Source organism: Hippocampus zosterae, chromosome 10 (assembly GCF_025434085.1).
Source record: "Hippocampus zosterae strain Florida chromosome 10, ASM2543408v3, whole genome shotgun sequence".
Lineage (NCBI taxonomy): Eukaryota > Metazoa > Chordata > Actinopteri > Syngnathiformes > Syngnathidae > Hippocampus > Hippocampus zosterae.
Window position 1 is genome coordinate 8,623,741 of NC_067460.1, and position 20,485 is coordinate 8,644,225.

Consider the following 20,485-nt stretch of genomic DNA (forward strand, 5'->3'; position numbering starts at 1 on the left):
CACAATCCGAAACGAGTGGCTCCACATTCGGGGGGAATTTTTGGAATGACCTGACATGCGCCAGAACCTTTACTTTTATTTTAGCTCAAAGTTTCAGTACTTTTTGCACAACTTGATGTTCTTTACCATCCATCTGGAGACATCATTGAGATGCAATAGAACAGGGATCCCCTACCGCCAGACCAGTACCGGTCCGCGGGTCATTTCGTGCCGGGCCGCACAGAAAGAATAAATAACTTGCATTCCTTCCGTTTTATTCCTTTTCGGAATCTGAAAGATGTTTTATTTTGAAAAATTCTCTGTTATGTCAGTCTACAGTATGCCACTCTTGACGCCGGTGAATGCACGCTCCTCAGTCACGTAATAGGTTACCGCATAAAAAACCAAACGTCTTTGAAATGTTTGGGTTTTTTTTCAAGAATGGCGTAAAGGCCCAGCCAGGAGTAACGAAGAGGATAATTCTCACTTTAAAGTCAGAATTCTGAGATTAAAGTGAGAAACTGAGATTTGTTCATTTCAATTTCGTGAATAGTTAGTAGTCCATGTTCCATGAAGCTGCCACCCATGTTTTTGGAATGTGGGTGGAAACAGGAGCATCCGGATAAAACCCACACAGGCACGGGGAGAACATGCAAACTCCACACAGGAAGGCTGCATGTGGAATTGTGGAATCAAATATGTCTGTAAAAAGTAGTGAACAGTGTGGGTATTTTAGGAATGTTCCCAAGATGTCACGATAACATCACTGTGTCCACACAGGGTGTTACTAGTTAAACATATTAATTTCACTTTAGTATGACCTTTGCCACCTGTCTTTGTCCCACATGTTCCATGATGTTAATTAGTGCTAGGAGCCATCTACCGAACCCTTTTGACCTGTTAATGGACACGTGGAATCCCGTTTGCCTTTATACGACACGCACCAAAAAAAAAAATCCAAAAAAAAATATTCACTCAGGATTCCGCTGTGAAATGTGAGATTGTTTCACTGAACACAACCCGATTGTTGTGTTGTGTGAATGGCAACTGGTGGGGCACTGGGCAAACAGGTTTATTGTATTTCCTGCCATCTAGTGGAAGAAGATTTTATTGTTCTACTTGTGTCACTGGTAAAGCTAGATGAGCAAAGATGCATTATTTGTATTCTGGAGATAATAATTTGACAATTTGTCGATAAGGTTTTTATTCAGAAGTTAATGAGTTGGAGCATGACAACAGAACTTGCAGTTTGCCCTTCACAAAGGTGCCTACGCTCACATTTTTAAGGAGAACCTATCCTGCATTAATTGCTAAAAACTCACCATTTGGCTGCTGTTGTTTATTTGTTTGTTTTTTCGCAGACCAAACAATAAGATTGCTTTGCCATCATTCGGTAACATCAAGGTGCTGTAGTGAGTTGAGGAGCTTCATTTACACCAAACCTAATACATTTGTATTTGTTTTTCTGTAGTGTTGATTTGAAATAATATCCTAAGATTAAACAAATCGGATTAATTAATTAATTAAAACAATAGTTTAATATAAAAATAACTGCGTTGCAGCCTTAGTATACTTACTTAATGTAATGCCCTCACGTGGAGGGCCGCAGTCACTGACGCACTTGCCAGCACTTTATTTAACAGGAGAAACAGTCAAACGACAAAATGAAAATACTCACGGAGGAGCTGTTGTCGGCCACAGCTCATGTCCAGATTCTCACGCCCTATTTCTTAAAGAAACAAACAACACACAGATACCACAATACAAACAGTATGTTTCTATATGCTCTATGTTTGCAATTTGTGTATGTGTTCAAATACATTTGATTCCTCAGATTCCTGCATTTGAAATCGCATTAGTGCCCGTCCCCAAAATGCCTGTCACATCCTCTGAAGAGGGAATGAGGATGTGTGCGTGTGTGTGTGTGTGTGTGTGTGTGTGTGTGTGTGTGTGTGTGTGTGTATCTTAGCAGAGTCGACAATTCTGTAGCTCATCACACAGGCCAGCCAGCCGGCCAGCCAGCCATTCGGCCGTTGATTACGCAGCACTTACTTTGTTGAACCTCTGCGGTGGTCTGCACTTGTCATTGGCACACATGGGGGTGGAGGGGGGGGGGACTTTGTGGCGGAGCAAATGTGTGCTGTGTGAACACCCCTATTTTTACAATAAAGTTCCAATATTTTTAAAATTCTGCCAAGATATACAGTATATAATATAAATCAAGTAAACACATTGCCCAATAGACAAACATTTGCACTTCTATTCATACCAATGGGACAATATATAGTCTCTGATTAACATGTTTTTAAGGCCAATACTGTTCTCTCAGAACAGTAAGGCAGGCCAATACAATTCGACCAACATTATGTGCTTCCTAACTAAAAAGTGTCTTTAAAAATACTTGTGGCCACAGTCTTTAGTGAACCTAGCAGGGGAGTGAATGATCCACCTGAGGATCAGGAATTAAATGTTCCTGTTGTTGAAGCGTGACGGAGCGCACTTTGCTCCCAGCAGACCAAAACCTCGCACACAAATCCAAACGTAACTCTCCCTGACTTCCAGTGGTGAGCTGTGCGTTTGGCACCTCTGTTTTCAGTGGGGACTTACGTACTTGACTTCATACCAGCTCCATCATGTTGCAATTGCAGAAACAACCAATACAATACAAGATGCAATACAACAACACATACTGTGCCATGGAGAGTACATCATCAGGACCAGTTAGAACAGTTAAGATGCCTAAAAGCATATTTGCCCAAGTACTTTTCAAATATAAATTATTACAAAGTATTTTAAAAATGAAATACATTAGTACAATGTAAAACAGTCAACTGCTTGTAATTCACGTCTTTCACGTAAGCATTAAGGGATTGATCGTAAAGAAATTATATTATGCGCTATATTTATATTTTTGATTAATCGTCTGGTTACTCAGTTACCTAAATTTTATTCTGACCAATGGAGGAAAAGGCATCGCCCTACAAAAAAAAAAATCCATATCGATGCACCCGTGAAGTTACATCCGATTGTTAATATAGCTAAAGGGACGTGGGCCAATACTACTGAATCTGAAGGTTCTGGACAGATTAGATTGACCTGGCAACACATAGAAACTGACGACTGATTGGACGGAAAAACATACAACATCCCCATACATGCACTTGAAGCAATACAACAAAGAGAATGCTGCCAAACAAAGACAAATATTCAAATTCATGTTGTCAATGTAGTTCAGTGCTTCTGAAAGACTCCCATTTTGGTTAATCGGCCTTTTTTTAAATCTACCGTATATATATATCTTGTAGGCGCTGGCAGCCAACGCAGGCACCGGGTTTGCCATGTCCGAGCCGCAGGTGGCCATGTTCTGCGGCAAGCTCAACATGCACGTCAACATCCAGACGGGCCGCTGGGAACCTGATCCATCCGGAACCAAGAGCTGCGTAGGTACCAAGGAGGCTGTGTTGCATTATTGTCAGGAGGTAAGTCACTTTTGCTAAAGCTCAAAACCAACCGAGATGAAACTTCTCAAAGCATCTTGAAAATAAGTCCTGTAAAATTCGAAATGAAAAAAATCGACCCACTTATTTGGTCTCACAATATTGACTTTTTTGTCAATTGTTTTTCACGTGACTTTTTTCCTTGTAAAAAATATGACTATTCCATGGTATTAAAACTTTTCTTTAAAAAAAATCTGACTTTTATCAAGAGAAAAACAATTTGTTGAATAATGTTTTCTTAAAGATTTTTATCTTGAAAGTATGCCGTTTTTCACATTGCCTTTTTTTTACAACTTTGTCTCATCTTGAATTACTTTTTTTCTTCGCAAAATGTAACTGTTTTATAGAATGATCTAATTCTCCCCCCGCCCCCAAATTTACAGCTTTACAGCTATTTCTCTTGAAAATCCACTCACACTATCTCCCAACCCCCTCTGTGATTATTGACTACCACTGTGTTTTTCGCAGATGTATCCTGAGCTCCAAATCACCAATGTGGTGGAGGCCAACCAGCCGCTGCGCATCGACAACTGGTGCAAGAAGGAGAAGAAGGTCTGCAAGGGGCACGGCCACATTGTGGTGCCTTACAAATGCCTCGGTAAGCGCTCGCTCATCTCACCGGTCCTCGTGACAGTCGCTTTCGATGCAGCGGGGCGGATGAAGTGAGAGTCAGGTGCGATACTTACCTAAAAATAGCTTGAAGAATACACTTACCGGTACATTATTTTTAATGACTAGAATCAACACATACACTACATCATCCTCGATATGATCGTCAAAATTGCTTTCACAATGCGCAATTTTACCTTTTGAGTATTCATAGTGTCTCAAAGACAGATTTGTACAAAGTCTTCATTCTGTGAAACAGCTGGCAGGATTCAGTCACATGAATTGGTGGCAACAGCTGAGGGAGATCAACATTTTTTTTCAAAGATGCACGAGCCCATGTCTCAAGGCTGCAAATGATTTGACAAAACTGATGTCGGTTCAAAACAAAAAAACATTTTGGGATGTGCTGAAAAAAGATAAACCGTGAAGAGCAATTCACTCAAACCAAATGGAGGATCACGTGACTTTGCAACTTCACAAACACGACTACTGCTTAAAGCTGAGCAACACACGCATGAAACCCTCGCCTAGTTGAGCGAACCCGTACTGTACTGCCGACAAAGCAAATAAACATTGGCGACACATCACTAACGCCACTGTCACATACCTTGCTTTTTGCGAGCGGGTAAAAATTTGCCTAATGTTTGATATTCGCTTAATATTCAGTACTTAGACGCTGCATTTTAGCTATATTAGTACGGTAACTATATCACAGCTGTACTTCTATTGTCGTGTTCAGGACCGTCCACAAATGTCATATTTCAGCGCCCGTGGCACAAATGACAATATGTCAAATGAAAGATGATTGTTTTCCCCTTTATTTTGACTGCTGTAGTACTTGGAAGTGGTTGTAAACCTTTGCTAATATCTCAAAGGAGCAACTGAATGAAGTAAATTGTCAGAAATATTCACAAAAACAATGGAAACACTCTATCTAGCTTGGGTATATGTCAAAGTTGAACGTTGTTAAATATTACCATGGAATATCGTTGTACGGTGTTTTGCAGAACATGTATGAAGCAATTTAAAATCTAAACAAGAGCTGTTGTTCAGAACCACTGTCGATCTATAATTGTTCTGTGAAGCAAAGTCACAGTATTTCAGTAGACTATCACCAAATTATCGTTATCCACTTTTTTGGAAAAACATACAGGTACAGTATATTGAGATGTTGTCTATTTATTTATTTATGTTGCCCATATCGCCCACCCCTTGTTTTATTATTGTGAGAGTAAAGTCATCGGAAAAAAAATACATCATCACGATGACTTCCGAATGGCTCAGTAAGTGCTCAAGTGTCCTCACTGTCCTTTGTGTGTGTGTGTTTGTGTCGGTGTGTTTGTGTCTGTGCGAGAGATCTTCTAATCTGTCTATGGCGCAATATTGAACTTGGATTTGAGGTGACTAATGTTAGCCTGGTGCAGCAGACTGCTTCCGTCTGTCACAGTGGATGCCCCCAGGGTCGCAGCCGTTATTTATTATTGGCGAGGAGGCTTGTTATGCAATAAATCACGATCAGATTTTTTTTTTCTCTCTTCCGGCTCAACCCGAGACCATAAACTCCTCTTGACGTGCAGGGTCAGCAAGCAGAAGGTCTGCTGCAGCATACTAGGGAGCAGCTGCCCTGGCTCCGTTTTGCGGGGGTGGGAAACCTTTGGCATGGCCCTCTGTCGCACGCAAAAGGTTGAAATCCAGTCGCCATGCAGTGCGAGAAACAAATACAAAAAGCCTAAAAAACATTTATGTGGCAGGCAGGGGTATGATGAGACAAATTGTTGCGATAATAGAAATAATGAAAATTTAGAGGCAGGGGGTGTCATCATATTGCGAACATTAACTATTTTTTTTATAGAAAATGTCACATTTTAATGACTTGTATAATTTACAGAAAAACAAACAAAATACATTTCACATGGAAAATTGTCTTTTTTTTTTAGTTCAAATAATGTTGCAAGAAAAAAGTCGTAATATTACCAGAATATTATTTGTTCTGATGAAAAACAGACTTAATTAAATAGGTTAAAAAAAACTTTTTTGTGTGTGAGTGTGTGAAAACCGGTAGTCTTTCAAGAATTGTTATTTTTAAATATTGGTAGTTTAATTAAAAAAAAGACAAATCAGAATTATTTTCAAAGGAAACAGTGTTACTCCGACATGAATATTCTTATTTCTCAACATAAAAAAATAGTTATCTATCTTTTTGAGGGGAAAGTTGTAATACCATGAGAATCAACTCATATTTTCATTTGATGAAAAAGTTTTGAGTTTTGATATTAAGAGAGTGGCAAGGCGAGGCAGCTTTTTTTTTTGCACATTACTTACATAAGGTGCATGGTTACTCAATGTGCTAACTGCAAAGAGACACCTAAAAGCATTTACAAACACAACAGTTCAAGGACATTCAGAGGCAAGGCCAAGAAAACAAAAATATCCGACTAAAATTCCTAAAACTTAAATGACAAGATTTATAAACATCAATGTCCAACCATCAATGTACAACATTTTAAAAGTAAGGCATTCAAGACCCAAACCATAATATATATTTTTCTTGGACAAAAAACACAACGGAAAACAGTCTTGTACTGCGTGCAGTTCTTTCACATTTTACTTTCTTCATATTTTATGTTACAGCCTTATTCCAAAATTGGTTACATTTGTTCTGGAATAAGGCTGTAATATAACAAAATGTGGAAATAGTAAAAGCGCTGTGAATACTTAGAACTGAATGCCATGTCACGTAACTGTCCTCGTTTCTGTATGCAATTTGGAACAAGACAACACACGCCTGACTGGCGACTGGCGAGAATCACAAACAGAATCAAAAGTAAGCTTGGGAGGGAAAAAAGATGAAGGAAAAATAACATCAAACCAAGTCCTCCTGCGCTGCACCAGCTTTCTGCCACTCTTACTCGGGCCGGAAGCCTTTTTTACTGTTTGAGTCGTGCCGCCGGCTTGCTGTCCGTGATTGAAAAAATCCATTAGCGCTTGCGCCGGACTGTGAAAATGGCAACAATTCATGAGCATTCTTGGCGGCGGGGCGAAGGCAAATTATTTTTTTTTTTTAAATGTTCATACAGAAAACATCACGACAGGCTAAACTCAGAATACAGATAATGCAATTTCAGTCTGAATTTTTCCACTTGCTGACAGATAAGCATCCAAACCAAAGCCGGAGACAAGCTATTTACGTGAATATGAGGAGTGGTGGGAAAGCAGCAGTTGAAATACAGATTTATGTATTGTTTAAAAAAAATTATGGGAATTCAAATTTAAAGAATAAACTCATATTAAATTGCAATACTGATGGAAGAAAAGTCCATCCATCCATGTATTTTCAACACCGCTTATCCTGAGCTGGGTCGCGGGGAGTTGCTGGAGCCTATCCCAGCTGATTTAGGGCAGAAGGCAGACTACACCTCGAACTGGTCGCCAGTCACTCGCAGAGCACATATAGAGACAAACGACCATTCACACCCACATCCGATCTTGTGAGTGGAACCGATCCCACGCTGCCGCACACAAGTCTGGTACCACTACCCATCAGCGACTTGAAGAAAAGTAACAATTACAAAATGTCCCCAAATCGTTGAGCCCTAGACTCCACGTAAGAGTTTCCCACAATTCCTCAGGACGATTCTTTGCTTTGATTTGTGACCACATTTTGGCAAGCAAGCACTGTTTAGTGGCGTTAAACTCGACTCAAGTCACCTTAAAACATTTCTTCAAAAAGAGACTTCAATCTGATTTTTGCCACTCGCAGTTAAAATTTACTTTCAAACTAAAAAAAGAGAAGCCTACCTGAATTGAAAACAACCACACAACTTAGCCTAGCTCTACTAGCTCAAATTAACAATGCAAAACCCCAATGGACCGGCTAGCGAAAACTGACAACTTATGTGCCTGCAGCTAACTGAGGTGTTTTGACCGTCTGCGTGTACATCCGTTTGTATGTTTGAATGTATTAGGCACGCCAAGGCGCGCAAATGAGAAGGAACAGCAAATGTCCATTGAAACAAAGAACGTGGCTAAAATGTTCAACATTTTGTTCAATGATGATGACATGATTATTGATGCAGCATAGTGATTTGCTGCACAATGGTAAACATTTTGATCAACTAATGAAATGAGTTTTCAGGTTGACTTCATTTGGTAGTGGAACGCAATTGAGTACCTTGGAGCCAACCAAATGAGTCAAACTTCCGGTTTGGCTGTCGACTTTGATTTGTAGTTCAATGACCTCAACGGCGCACTGATTATCGTCACAGGCACTAATCTGCCATGTCTGCGTGATTCAGCCTGGGATTATTTTATTCAGGCCCTCGTTCCCTTCAACGCCGGAGAGAGCATTTTGCGGCCTGTCATCCGGCGTGCATGGCAGCTGCTAATTTAATTGCCTCAAACTGCACATTAATGTTGAAGGAGCCCATTCATTTGTCATTCTATTTCACGCCGGCATACAAAAGGCAACTCTCCGTGAAGTCTAGTGTTCCACAAAGGAAGATGGAATTCCAATTTGCGAACTATTTTCCCAAGCCACTCTGGCCTTGATTTTTGTTTGCCTCTTGAGGCACACTTCTGCAGAAAGTGTTGTTTGAACTCCATCTGAGATTTGCTCCTGTCACGCATGATGATCCGTTTTGTTTGATTTTGAAAGGTACTTGGTTTTAATGCCCAAATTTCAACCCGTTTGGCATTATTCTTCAGAGTTTGATTTCCAGATTTATGATGATGCGTTGAACAGCTAAATATTTGTTTGCCTTTTGAGGCACTCGCAGTGTAGAGGTCGTGGGTTCGATCCTTCCTGTATGGAGTTTGCATGTTCACCCCCAGCCTGCGTGGGTTTTCTCCAGGTACTTCGGTTTCCTCCCACATTCCAAAAACATGCATGGCAGGCTGACTGAACACTCTAAATTGTCCCTTGGTGTGAGTGTGAGCACGGATGGTTGTTTGTCTCTGGGTGCCCTGTGATTGGCTGGCAACCGGTTCAGGGTGTCCCACGCCTACTGCCCGAAGGAGGCTGGGATGGGCTCCAGCACGCTCTTGTGAGGATAAAGCGGTTCAGAAAATGGATGGATTATTCTTCAAGGTTTTATACTAAAACTCATCATCATGTTTTGAGTTAGTTATTTGTTTGGCTTTGGAAGCATATTTCTCAGAAAAATGGGCGTTGGACTCCAAATTGTCATTCGTCTGGCAGCAAACGAGTTTAAATATTTCACTTGCCCTGAAATATTTGTTCAGATTTCAGACATCACACAAAACAATGCAGCTTTTTTTTCCCTTTTTTTGGGAGGGGGGTTGGGGGGCATGTCTTTACAGAAAATTGCTATGGATAAAATCAAAATTGCTCCATTGCTCCGAAGCAAACTTGTCAGGCCTGAAGTGCAGGGGAAGCGTCCTGGGCAGAGATAAGCGGCAGCTCTAGAGTGAGCTGCAATTTGCAGCTCGCCCATCCTCCTTTCCTTCCATGCTACCCCCTAATTTTCCAAAACGCTGCCTTCCACACTGGACGAACCACCAAACGAGCTGTTATCGGAGTGCTCCCTCCCCTCCCTTGTTACTCAACCTCCCTGTTTTTTTGGTGTGGTCTCCACACTCTCTTGAACAGAAGCTCTTCTATTCCTGCTTCTCCACCGTGTGGCTTTCCAACCGTTATCCATTATTTTCTTCAGAATTGCCCTGGTTGACATGCATACTTGCTTGCTTAGTCATGGGCCTAAATATTAGATACACTCACAATACACAACGCCATACTGTAGCTTCATCAAAAGCTCTTCTTAAAATCAGTCTATCAGTTTGTGTGGACCTCACTTTTGGTCCTACAATTATTCGTCCTGCCTAAATTCCCCCTTAAAAGTCATCCTCACTATTTTTTCCAATCAGGTCGAGAAGAGAAAAGCACACACCCACACATGGGCTGAACAATTCATTAAATTCAAATCATCCTTGCAACGTAGTAAAATGCAATCCTTAACCCTCATGTGGTAGCTTTACCTTCGGAGAGGTTGGTCCTCCTCAAAATCTGAACTTTTTAGTCAGCAGCGCCTCCGAGGAAGTGTGCAATAATGAGATTTTATTGATTTTTTTTTTTTTTTATGTCGCAGTGGGTGAGTTTGTGAGTGACGTCCTGCTGGTTCCAGAGAAGTGCAAGTTCTTCCACAAGGAGCGAATGGACCTGTGCGCTAGCCACCAACAGTGGCACGGCGTGGCCAAGGAGGTAAGACAGAATACACAGATCACATGACTTGACTCCAGTGTTGTAGAGCAGATTGGGGAGTCGTCTTTACCTGTGGTTTTGAACAGGGGACAACATATTTAGGTTGGTTGGTCGCCCTTGCTCGAAATTGTCCATTGGTGTTATTGTGACATTCGAGTCAGAGTTACAAATGTATGAGACAAAGAGATATATATATTTAATGGCATATCTGCCATTAGTGGTTAGAACTGCATGACTGTCCGTGTTTTATGGTTATGTGTTGTGTTTATTATTTTACTTTATGTTAACTGTTTTGTTAAGCGCTTTGTTACAGCTGCCGCTGTTGTGAAAGCGCTATATAAATCAGCATGTATTGTATTGTATTAAATTATTGAATGAAACTTTTACTAGCGCTTCATTTTCCTCACAACTGCACCAGCAAGTTTGTTTTGGCTTCTTGAATCAAGTCAATTAGAAGATGGACAACCGGTACTCGATTTGCATGAGAAGGGAGGCTTGAACAGTCGAAATAATCATGGTAGATTGAGCATTTTAACGTGTTTTTAAGCGCTAGAATCAACCAAAATAGTATTTTGTCTTGAATTTAGATTGGAGGAACGGTCATTAATCCATTTTTTAGGAGATGTTTTGGGGGTGCATGCAATTGCCTCAACTGTAAAGCCATTTAGTGAGCTCGAGTACAGTCTGCCTCACCCTCACACTGTTTTCTGTGGTTTTATGTGATCAGCAAAACGATGTAACACAAATATTAAGCATATTAGCTTGCCTAAGGAGAATGCTAAGAATGCATCTTGAAAGTGTTTGAGACATGTAAAAAGACAAACTGGCCTTCTCACCCAGTTCGTGCGGGATTGTGCAATCTGAGTTTAGGCTTGGCAGTTCGTTTCCACGCTTCGCATCTCGCCTGTGTATTTGACCAGGAAATAAAAAATTCAACAAATCCTGGACATTATTGGATTGAAAATGTACGGATGAATGATTGTCATCACGTTTCCTCCTCAGGCGTGCTCCAAAAGCTCGACGGTGCTGCACAGCTACGGCATGCTGCTCCCATGCGGCACCGATAAGTTCCACGGCACAGAGTTCGTCTGCTGCCCGCCTTCCCGCACCGAGGAGTCGGCCGATTCAGCTCCCGAGCATGAGGAGGAGGAGGAAGACGTGGAGGATGAGGAGATCGATGAGGCCAAGCTGGATGACGACGAGGACGCCCCTGAGAACAGGTTCCATGAGTTACTCCTCGTGTTGGCCTCCTCCAGGTTCTGTGTTTAAGTGCTGCAGAGCATCCCCGTAGTTTATGTGCACAAATTTTAGTTTGTTTGTTATATTTGCCTCCAAAGTTAGAACCACCCTCTTTTTCTCAAAAGGTTGCGGTGATATAATTATTAACTTTGTACATAATTTGTTCTGTCTCCTTATCATCAGCACGACTGTCCGTGTTTTGTTATGTGTTGTGTTTATTATTTTACTTTATGTTAACTGTTTTGTTAAGCGCTTTGTTACAGCTGCCGCTGTTGTGAAAGCGCTATATAAATCAGCATGTATTGTATTGTATTGTATTGTATCATAGCGAGGCTCCGGCTGTCGAGCAACCCACGCAGAAAGAGGAGCCGCTGGATGAGGAGGACACAGAGGAAGACGTGGATGAGGCAGATGAAGAGGATTACCACTACGTCTACGAGGATGAAGAGGCAGATAACGATGAAGATCACAAGCGAGACAGCAGCAGAATGTCGGACAGCCGTGAGGACGAGGACAAGACTCTTCAAGAAGTCAAAGGTTCTTCTTCTTCGTTTTTTTTTCCAATGACAACTCATTGTCTTGGTTATGTGACACGGGTAGCCCCTCATTACTCGGCAGAACTCTAATGTTGAAATTAAAATGGATGAAAATGTGTATTATACTGTGCACACAAAATACTGTGGCTGCACAATACACACTTGCGGACAGGAAGTAGGTATGATTGTGCAATTAAAATTTGAAGTTATCGTCGCATACTTCCTGGACATCAAATCAAGCGCAGAATCCCCAGAAGCAGTGTACACCCGTATTAGGTTGTATTTCCACGACTGACTTGCCATTGATGGGCCCCCCTGCAGCCGTGTGCACCCTGGAGGCGGAGACAGGGCCCTGCAGGGCCTCCATGCCCCGCTGGCACTTCGACCTGAGCCAGAAAAAGTGTGCGCTTTTTATCTACGGCGGCTGCGCGGGAAATCGCAACAACTTTGACTCGGAGGAATACTGCATGGCAGTGTGCAAGCGACTCGGTGAGTGAAAGCTCGTCAGTTACACTAAGGCTTGAAAATTATATTTAAAGTTGTCTTTGGGTAAGGTAATATGTGGTACAGTTTGAAATGAGTGAAGAATCATGTTAATAATTGGGAGGCTTATTTTTATACAAAATTGCTACAAAAGAGCTAAAGATTGTCTCCAAAAACAAAATCGTGAAAAAAATTAATTCACCAAGCACGAATAGGCATGGGTTCACTGCACTTTATTTCCAATCCCGTTTTTTGTTCATATTGGTTTCGTGGATGTTTTGGTTCGGCAGCCACGCTCCCGACACCTCAGCCCGCCGACGACGTGGACATCTACTTTGAGACGCCAGCAGATGACAAGGAGCACAGTCGCTTCCAGAAGGCCAAGGAGCAGCTAGAGATCAGGCACCGCAACCGCATGGAGAGGGTGAGCTGGAGGATGTACCGCACCCGCTAAAATACTCAAACTCAAAGAGGCAGTTTGGGAATTCGTCTATACAGGAGTGCTCAGCTGTGAAGCCTGGCAAGAGACAAAACATACAAAACAAAAAATGTCTCAAAACAAAAAAGAATTGGGGTAAAAAAAAATAATTAAAGTTTGAGGGAAAAAAACAATACAAAAATATTACAAAATAATGCAAAATTCAATCAAAAAAAAGAGAAAAAAATGAAAATGATACAAACTATGAAAAAGAGAATACAATAAAAACATAAATACAAGTTTAAAAAATGACCAAAGAATGTCAGCAAAAAGTATTAGACAATACATAAATGAAAGTCTTAAAAGAAGAAAAGACCCACATGAACATACAGTGTTGGAAACAAAACTAAATATCGTAAAAATTTTAGATATTTATTCAATCTTCAACAATATACATATTCCTAAAGATTGTCACACAAAGATGACTGGAAATGGTCACACTTGTCTTATTGTTGATCTTGAGTCTTTTCTCCTCATGGCGGCAGGTGAGGAAGGAGTGGGAGGAGGCTGACCGCCAGGCCAAGAACCTGCCCAAGGCTGAGAGGCAAACTTTGGTCCAGGTCAGTCACCGCTCCCTGTGGTTGGGTCAGATAGGACACCTTAGCACGGTTTCTTTGACTATTACTAAAACAGGGGTGTCAAATTCATTTTTGTCGCAGACCACCTTGGAGTTATGTCTTTCCTCGACGGGACGGGCCGTTATGAAACCAGTGAAACCAAACAAATATTTAATCGTCTCATCATATTACTACCTGTACACGACAAAGTGATGGATTGGTAATTTGGAAATCAGTCAACTATGATATTTTGTTCCATTATTGTTTAAATGTAAACAGAGTAACCAGATTACTGCAAAATTTCAATGTTGTTTATTACACATGACAATTTGACATTTTGGTACAGATTTTAGCAAGGATCATGGAAGTTGACACATGATTTGCTTTCACGGGCCACATAAAAAGATGTGGCAGGCCGGATTTGGTCCCCGGGCTTTGAGTTTGACACCTGTGAAGTAAAAGATTGGCCGACAATGCCAAACTAGCCACTCAACAACTAAACTCGGACATGTCCACGAAACATTTGACAAGGTCGTCTTTTTGTGCAGCACTTCCAGGCCATGGTGGAGTCACTGGAGGAGGAGGCCGCCAGTGAGAAGCAGCAGCTGGTGGAGACCCACCTGGCCCGGGTGGAGGCCATGCTCAACGATCGGCGGCGTCTGGCCCTGGAGAATTACCTCGCGGCCCTGCAGGCCGACCCCCCCAGGGTGAGCGCCCTTTACATATGACAACTTTTTGGGTACAGGGAGAAACACACTCATAATACTAATGCCAATTAAATATAATTTGGCGGTCCCCATATGTCAGTGTGCTTTTTAAAATGATCTGACATCGATTTTTTTGCATATCAATACGTAGACCCCCAAAGTAACAGCTGACGGATCAACGGGGAGCCGCTGCATTAGTGTCAGTAACAGTATAACAGGTGTTTGTTGCCTGCAGCCTCACCGCATCCTGCAGGCACTGCGCCGCTATGTGCGCGCTGAAAACAAGGACCGCCAGCACACCATCCGCCACTACCAGCACGTCCTGGCCGTGGACCCCGAGAAGGCAGCTCAGATGAAGTCACAGGTGGGTCATGTTTGAGCGAAGCCCTGAGGATGGATGGATGGATGTTTCACAGGTTTTATACAGAATTGAGGTTTCAAATCAGGTTCAGAGTTTTAAGTTAGGGTTTGAATTTGGGCTTCAAATAAGAGTTAAGGGTCTATAGCAAGGGTGTCAAACATGTGGCCCGCAAGAAGGTTTGATCAGGCCCACAGGATAATTTAAAAGTGAAAAAATGAATAAAAAACACGGAAATAATGTTTTTAATATGGTGCGATTCACGGAGTATCCGCTAGGGGGACACACTGTTTTGATCTGAGTAAAAGACAATGATGTTTTGATCAGAGAAAAAGACAACAGCAGCCAAGGACGTGAATACTTTATTCTTTACACACTTAATAGCACTCTCTTTCGTTTGTAAGGTGTAGGCAGGGATTACATTTAGAGTTTCTCTGCACGTGTAAATGGTTTAAACATTCCTTTCTTTATAAATCTCGTTTAGTATTAAAAGTGCATTACTATATTTTTCAATACCAATTACTTGTTAAAGTTGTGTGCCTTTGTACAATCAGTGGGATCAGTTGCAATGCATATATGTGAATGATAAAAGTAAAACACATTTGTCTAAGGAAATCTAAGGAGCTTCATGTTTTGTAAAAGATCTGTTTATTAAATTTCAACATTTTCCTAATGTTCTTGTGCTTCTTTAGACCAAAACAAAGGAAATACATTATTTTGGTTATTTATAGCAGAGTGTGGTATAACTTTAATGGTCCGTCCCACTTGACATCTACCGAGGCCGAATGTGGCCCACAATGTGAAATGAGTTTAAAAATGGACTTTTGTACTATAAAACAATTCAAATTATCCTCGTGACCGATGTCATCTATGGTCACGAGCTATGGGTCGTGACCGAAAGAACGAGATCCCGGATACAAGCGGCCGAAATGAGTTTTCTCCGCAGGGTGTCCGGGCTCTCCCTGAGAGATAAGGTGAGAAGCTCGGTCATCCATCAGAGTCGAGCCGCTTCTCCTCCATATCGAGAGGAGCCAGATGAGGTGGCTTGGGCATCTGATTCGGATGCCTCCTGAACGCCTCCCCGGTGAGGTGTTCCGGTCATGTCCCACGGGGAGGAGACCCCGAGGAAGGCCCAGGACACGCTGGAGAGACTATGTCACCCAGCTGGCCTGGGAACGCCTCGGGATCCCCCTGGGAGAGCTGGAAGAAGTAGCTAGGGAGAGGGAAGTCTGGGCTTCCCTGCTAAAGCTGTTGCCCCCGCGACCCAGCCCCGGATAAGCGGTAGAAGATGGATGGATGGACCAAAGGTCAGTAAAAAAAGGTTTTCAAGAGCTCGCAGAAATGTTTTTGCTTCAATTGAAGTCTGAAAAAGAGAAGCTTAGCTACAGCGAGCAGGAAATGGACTTTTGTACTTTCTGGCTATAAAACAATTCAAATGATCCTCGTGACCGAAGGTCGGATTGCACTGCAGCTCTTTGGAGAGTGAATGCTCAAACGTTGAGACAGACAGCGTCCTCACAAGAACCATGGCCAGACAAGTTGAAGACAATCTCCAATGTCCGCTCTGCTTGGAGATCTTTCAAGATCCTGTACTGCTGCCGTGCAGTCACACCCTTTGTGACGGGTGCTTGCGGCAGTGGCGGAAGGAGAAAGGAGATCTGTCGTGTCCGGTCTGTCGTGCGGAGTTTGCCTCGATGGACCCACCTTTGAACTTGGCACTGAAGAATGTGTGCGAGGCCTATTTGCAAGTCTCGGTGGGCCCCCAGGACCTCTGCGGGATGCACAAGGAGAAACTGAGACTCTACTGTTTGGACTGTTTGGAGTCGGTGTGCCTCGTCTGCAGGGATGCAAAAATCCACGCCGGCCACAGATTTTGTCCCCTCGATGAAGCCGCGCAAGATCGCAGAGGCCAAGTCCAGGAAGCCCTGCAAGGCGTGAAGAAAACCTTGCAGCATTATATCAACCTGAGAGAGATCTACAACGGGCAAGCAGAGTACATCCAAGACCAAAGGGAGTGGATGGAAAGAAAGATTCAGAAGGATTTTGAGGAGCTGCGTGCTTTTCTGCAGTTGGAGGAAGAGGCCAGATTGTCTGCTTTGAGAGAGGAAGAGCGGCAGAAGAGTCGGATGTTGAAGGAGAAAATGAAGGCTCTCGGTCAAGACATCACCGCTCTCTCAGATACGATCGCAACCGCGAAACAGCTGCTGACCTCTGACCCCCTTTCCTTCCTGAACAACTACCAGGACACCATGGCCAGATTCCAGGAAGGGCCCGACGGGGCCCAGCTACCCAAAGGAGCGCTGCTGGACCGAGCCAAACACGTGGAAAACCTCAAGTTCGACGTGTGGGAGCGAATGAAGGCTCTGTGTCCCCCTCATCCTCCGGAACTCGCGCTGTTGGAAGAGCTGTTGGAAGAGAGTTTTCAAGTCGGACAGCGCCGTCCAAAGAACCCGGAGCGAAATCACAAGTCCCACACAGTGGTGGCTTCTGTTTTGTGTCGTTTATCAAGTTTTTTCCGTCCAAATGAAACGAGACCCTCACATTCAGCAGACGATCACACTTGAACGCTGTCCAGAAAGAAATCACTCACACCAAAAAGAAGATTCTTTCTTTGTTTTTGAGACGCCAGGCCATTATTGACTGCAGCGGATTTTATTCTAGTCGACTTTAATTGCCAGATGATTCAGACCTGCTGAAACACGAGGAAATAATATTGCCCCGAATCAAAACGCGAATATTCCAAAACAAATTGGGTAATTCTTGGAGCAAATAGTCATAACAAAAGTAAAAATGTCATCCAGACATGCGTCCCCTTCAACCTTCCGGAATGAATACATCTAGACCACAATGTCAAAGTGCCGGAGAAGGTTTTCAGTGGCCCCTGGGATGATATAGATTTATTATTAGAACCGGCCCGCAGACCGCAGCAAGCCGGCAGCCCGCAGATCTTTTACAAGCACCAATACTGCATTTCCCACAATGCAACCCTGACGCGCAAAGCAGTCGGCCACTTTATTTCAACATTTATTAGTGCAGCAGTCGCTCGCATGACATTGACGTTAGCTTTCAGATACCCATCAAAAATGGCAAAAGGGAAGGTGGACACTAAGAACCGGGGGTTTCAAACAAGGTGGGAGTCGGAGTACATGTTCATGGACGTAGCTGTTTTCATTCGCGGGGTGGACTCCAGCCTAAGCGTGACAGAGGAGTTTTTGGCTTTACATCCTATGCGTGACACAACTAGAGTGCATGAAAAAGATACGGCAGTGGGTGCTGCGCAGTTTGCCCGTTTCCTCCCCGACACAATGGCCCAGCTGCGCATCTGGGCTGCTCAAACATTGTCGATGTTTGGCAGCACATAACTGGGTGAACAACTATTTTTTTTTATGAAGCTGAACAAAACATCACACAGAAGTCGACTTACCGCTGAACACCTTCACTCAATTTTGAGGATTTGCTCAGCTCAGAGCCTGCCCCCAAATATTGATGAACTTGTAGAAAAGATGAGACACCACCAAATATCAGCCTCAGCCTCAAAGAAGTTAATATAGGATTACTGTGCAATCACATATTAAGAGTTTTTACTAAGTTGAAGTTTAAAAATTAAAGTATAATATTTGCTTTAACTGCATGTTACTTCTCCTTGAAGAAAGTGTTGTTTTTGGTTAATATATTTTTGCACTTTATTTTAGTGTATTTCAATCCAATTATGTTTTTAAAATATTTTATTCGAGTGAATGATTGAAAATTGCTATTATTTGTTTGTCTTTGAAGTAAATTTAGCCTACTTTTGCCAAAAGAGAAAATATGGACTATTGAATAATACCGGCTTCCTTCATTCATGTTATGGGTATTTTTATACAAGGGAATTTTTTTTTTTTGTGCCTGTTGAAAATTAAAGTTTACTGACCGAGCCATAAGAAAATGTCGCTTTATTTATCTGAATGAAATCAAATTGGAATGTATTTGTTAGTTTTTCAGTCGATTAAATTTGGTTCAATAAACTATATGTGGTAGTTGTTCAATTTTTCAATGAGCATTCGATTAGTCCGGCCCTCGGCTTGCAGCAAAACATTTTATTTGGTCCTCCGTCCATTTGACTTTGACACCCCTGTTCTATAGTTAACATCGGGTCAAGTTAGGATGTCACTTCAGGATCAGGGTAGTGTAGAGGTCCGTGTCAAATTTCGAGTTTCAATTTTAAAATATTTTTTTAATATTATTTTAAAATTCATTCATGAATGAATGAATTTTAAAATAAAGGTTAAGGTTTCAAAGTAGGTTTCCAACGTATGCTTGAGATTTCAAACAAGGAATAGAGTTTCAAAGTAGGGTTTTGAGTCATCTTTAAGGTCTCACGGTAGGGTTTCAGACCTGATTTAGATTGTCAAATTAAAATGTAATTTCATTCAATTTAAAATTCCTTAGTTCAAATTTCATGATAGGTTTAAGATTTCTGCCCTGGACAGTTTATTACCTCAGTTCATTAGTCGTGTATGAATGATATTTTTCAAAAGGTGATCTTGGGTGAGTGCAGGTCGGCTAATGCTGGGTTACAACATGAGTGTGAACTCAAGTGGAAACACGCAGACAGAAGTGTGTGGAAAATAACCAGTACCTTGTAGCTGCTGACTCACTCGTGACTCCATTAAATCATTGTGAAGCAGAAAACGAATCATCTTGCCAGCCTCAAATATAACTTGTAAAAAAAAAAATGAAAGGCCATAATACAAAGCTTGGAATGCCCTATACCGCATGCAGTCAATTAATCTGTTCGCCGACGCAGTGAGATAAGATCGCAGACCGACTGAGATTGTGTCAATACACGCCAGAGCTGGCGAGAGAGTGTGTTGGGATGCAGGCATAACCGTGTGTCATCTTGGAGTGGGGGTGAAGTGAGGATGCTCATTTGGCCGGGCAACAATCACGCTTAGACATGCTGAGCTTGTGTAACAGTGTGTGAGTCTGTCTGTGTGTTATTATTCTTGTGTTTACTGTGCGTTGGCATGTCTCCAAATTCCATTTCCAGTGTGGACATTTGTGTTTCGAAAGCATGCTATGCTATAAATAGACGTGCTGCGTAATAGATTTACGGATCTGAGTTTTGTCAGGCTGTTATTCAGTTACATTTTCAATCTGCAATCCCAGTTTAAAACCTCAACCCTGGCCTGATGGTATAATTTGAAACCCTAATTTAGATGAGAACCCCAATTTAAAAGCCATACTATTGTCTGAAACCCTTACTAAGGTTTAAAACCCTAACATCAAACCCTAAACTTAGATTGAAAGTTTAACAAGAGATGACTCAGTCTTGAGACCCCCATTTAATTGTTTAACTCGTATTTGAAATTCAAACCCAGCCTTAAACCCCTGGCTTCAAACAATACGGCTAGGGTTTTAATCAAGGCTTAGCGTTTCAAGCCAGGGTTTGGATTTTCAAAATTAGGTTTTCAAGGAATAAATATGTTTTAAAAAAACACTAACGCTGTTTTAGAGTAAGGTTTCTAGCCAAATTTTTTTTAGGTTTCAAATAAGAGTTAATCTTTCAAAGTATGGTTTGAAGTGAGGGTCAGGATGTAAAGTTGGGATTGTGATTTCAAATCACAATTTGAATACATGTACATGAATAGGGTTTTTAAAGATTATAATTTCAAATTGGCTTGAGAGTTTCAAATTACGGCTAGGATATCAACCCAGGATTAGGGTTTCCAAAAAATTTGAAGCAGATCTTGAGTGCTGCAGTTTTACACCACTGCAGCATACAGAATGGCAAGGAAAGACCATGTGGCACGTTGAGGAATGGCTTATTATCGCCACCTGTTGGC

At 42.0% G+C, this 20,485-nt stretch overlaps 2 protein-coding genes and 1 long non-coding RNA gene across 6 annotated transcripts in view; 2 read left to right on the plus strand and 1 right to left on the minus strand.

Moving 5' to 3' along the window:
- Positions 1 to 20,485, plus strand: part of aplp2 (amyloid beta (A4) precursor-like protein 2) — a 51,868-nt gene that overhangs the window by 19,337 nt on the left and 12,046 nt on the right. For all 4 annotated transcript variants that reach the window (XM_052078896.1, XM_052078894.1, XM_052078895.1 and 1 more), the window contains exons 2-11: positions 3,285 to 3,458; positions 3,945 to 4,074; positions 10,190 to 10,302; positions 11,305 to 11,522; positions 11,870 to 12,078; positions 12,399 to 12,566; positions 12,851 to 12,984; positions 13,524 to 13,598; positions 14,144 to 14,302; positions 14,538 to 14,666. In XM_052078896.1, the coding sequence (XP_051934856.1) occupies positions 3,285 to 3,458; positions 3,945 to 4,074; positions 10,190 to 10,302; positions 11,305 to 11,522; positions 11,870 to 12,078; positions 12,399 to 12,566; positions 12,851 to 12,984; positions 13,524 to 13,598; positions 14,144 to 14,302; positions 14,538 to 14,666 (1,509 nt within the window). The remainder of the gene's footprint in view (positions 1 to 3,284; positions 3,459 to 3,944; positions 4,075 to 10,189; positions 10,303 to 11,304; positions 11,523 to 11,869; positions 12,079 to 12,398; positions 12,567 to 12,850; positions 12,985 to 13,523; positions 13,599 to 14,143; positions 14,303 to 14,537; positions 14,667 to 20,485) is intronic.
- LOC127609317 (uncharacterized) lies at positions 12,777 to 13,612 on the minus strand. The gene is made up of 2 exons (XR_007964536.1): positions 13,480 to 13,612; positions 12,777 to 13,077 (listed from the first exon to the last, which is right to left on the minus strand). It is a non-coding gene; the product is annotated as an uncharacterized LOC127609317 (long non-coding RNA).
- Positions 16,187 to 18,540, plus strand: LOC127609223 (E3 ubiquitin-protein ligase TRIM35-like). Its single transcript, XM_052079061.1, has one exon. It carries the CDS (start codon positions 16,187 to 16,189, stop codon positions 17,222 to 17,224), a length of 1,038 nt encoding a protein of 345 aa, XP_051935021.1. The 3' UTR covers positions 17,225 to 18,540.

Excerpts from the sequence above, each read along its gene's own strand:
- LOC127609223 (XM_052079061.1), top strand. The coding sequence starts at position 16,187 with ATGGCCAGACAAGTTGAAGACAATCTCCAATGTCCGCTCTGCTTGGAG.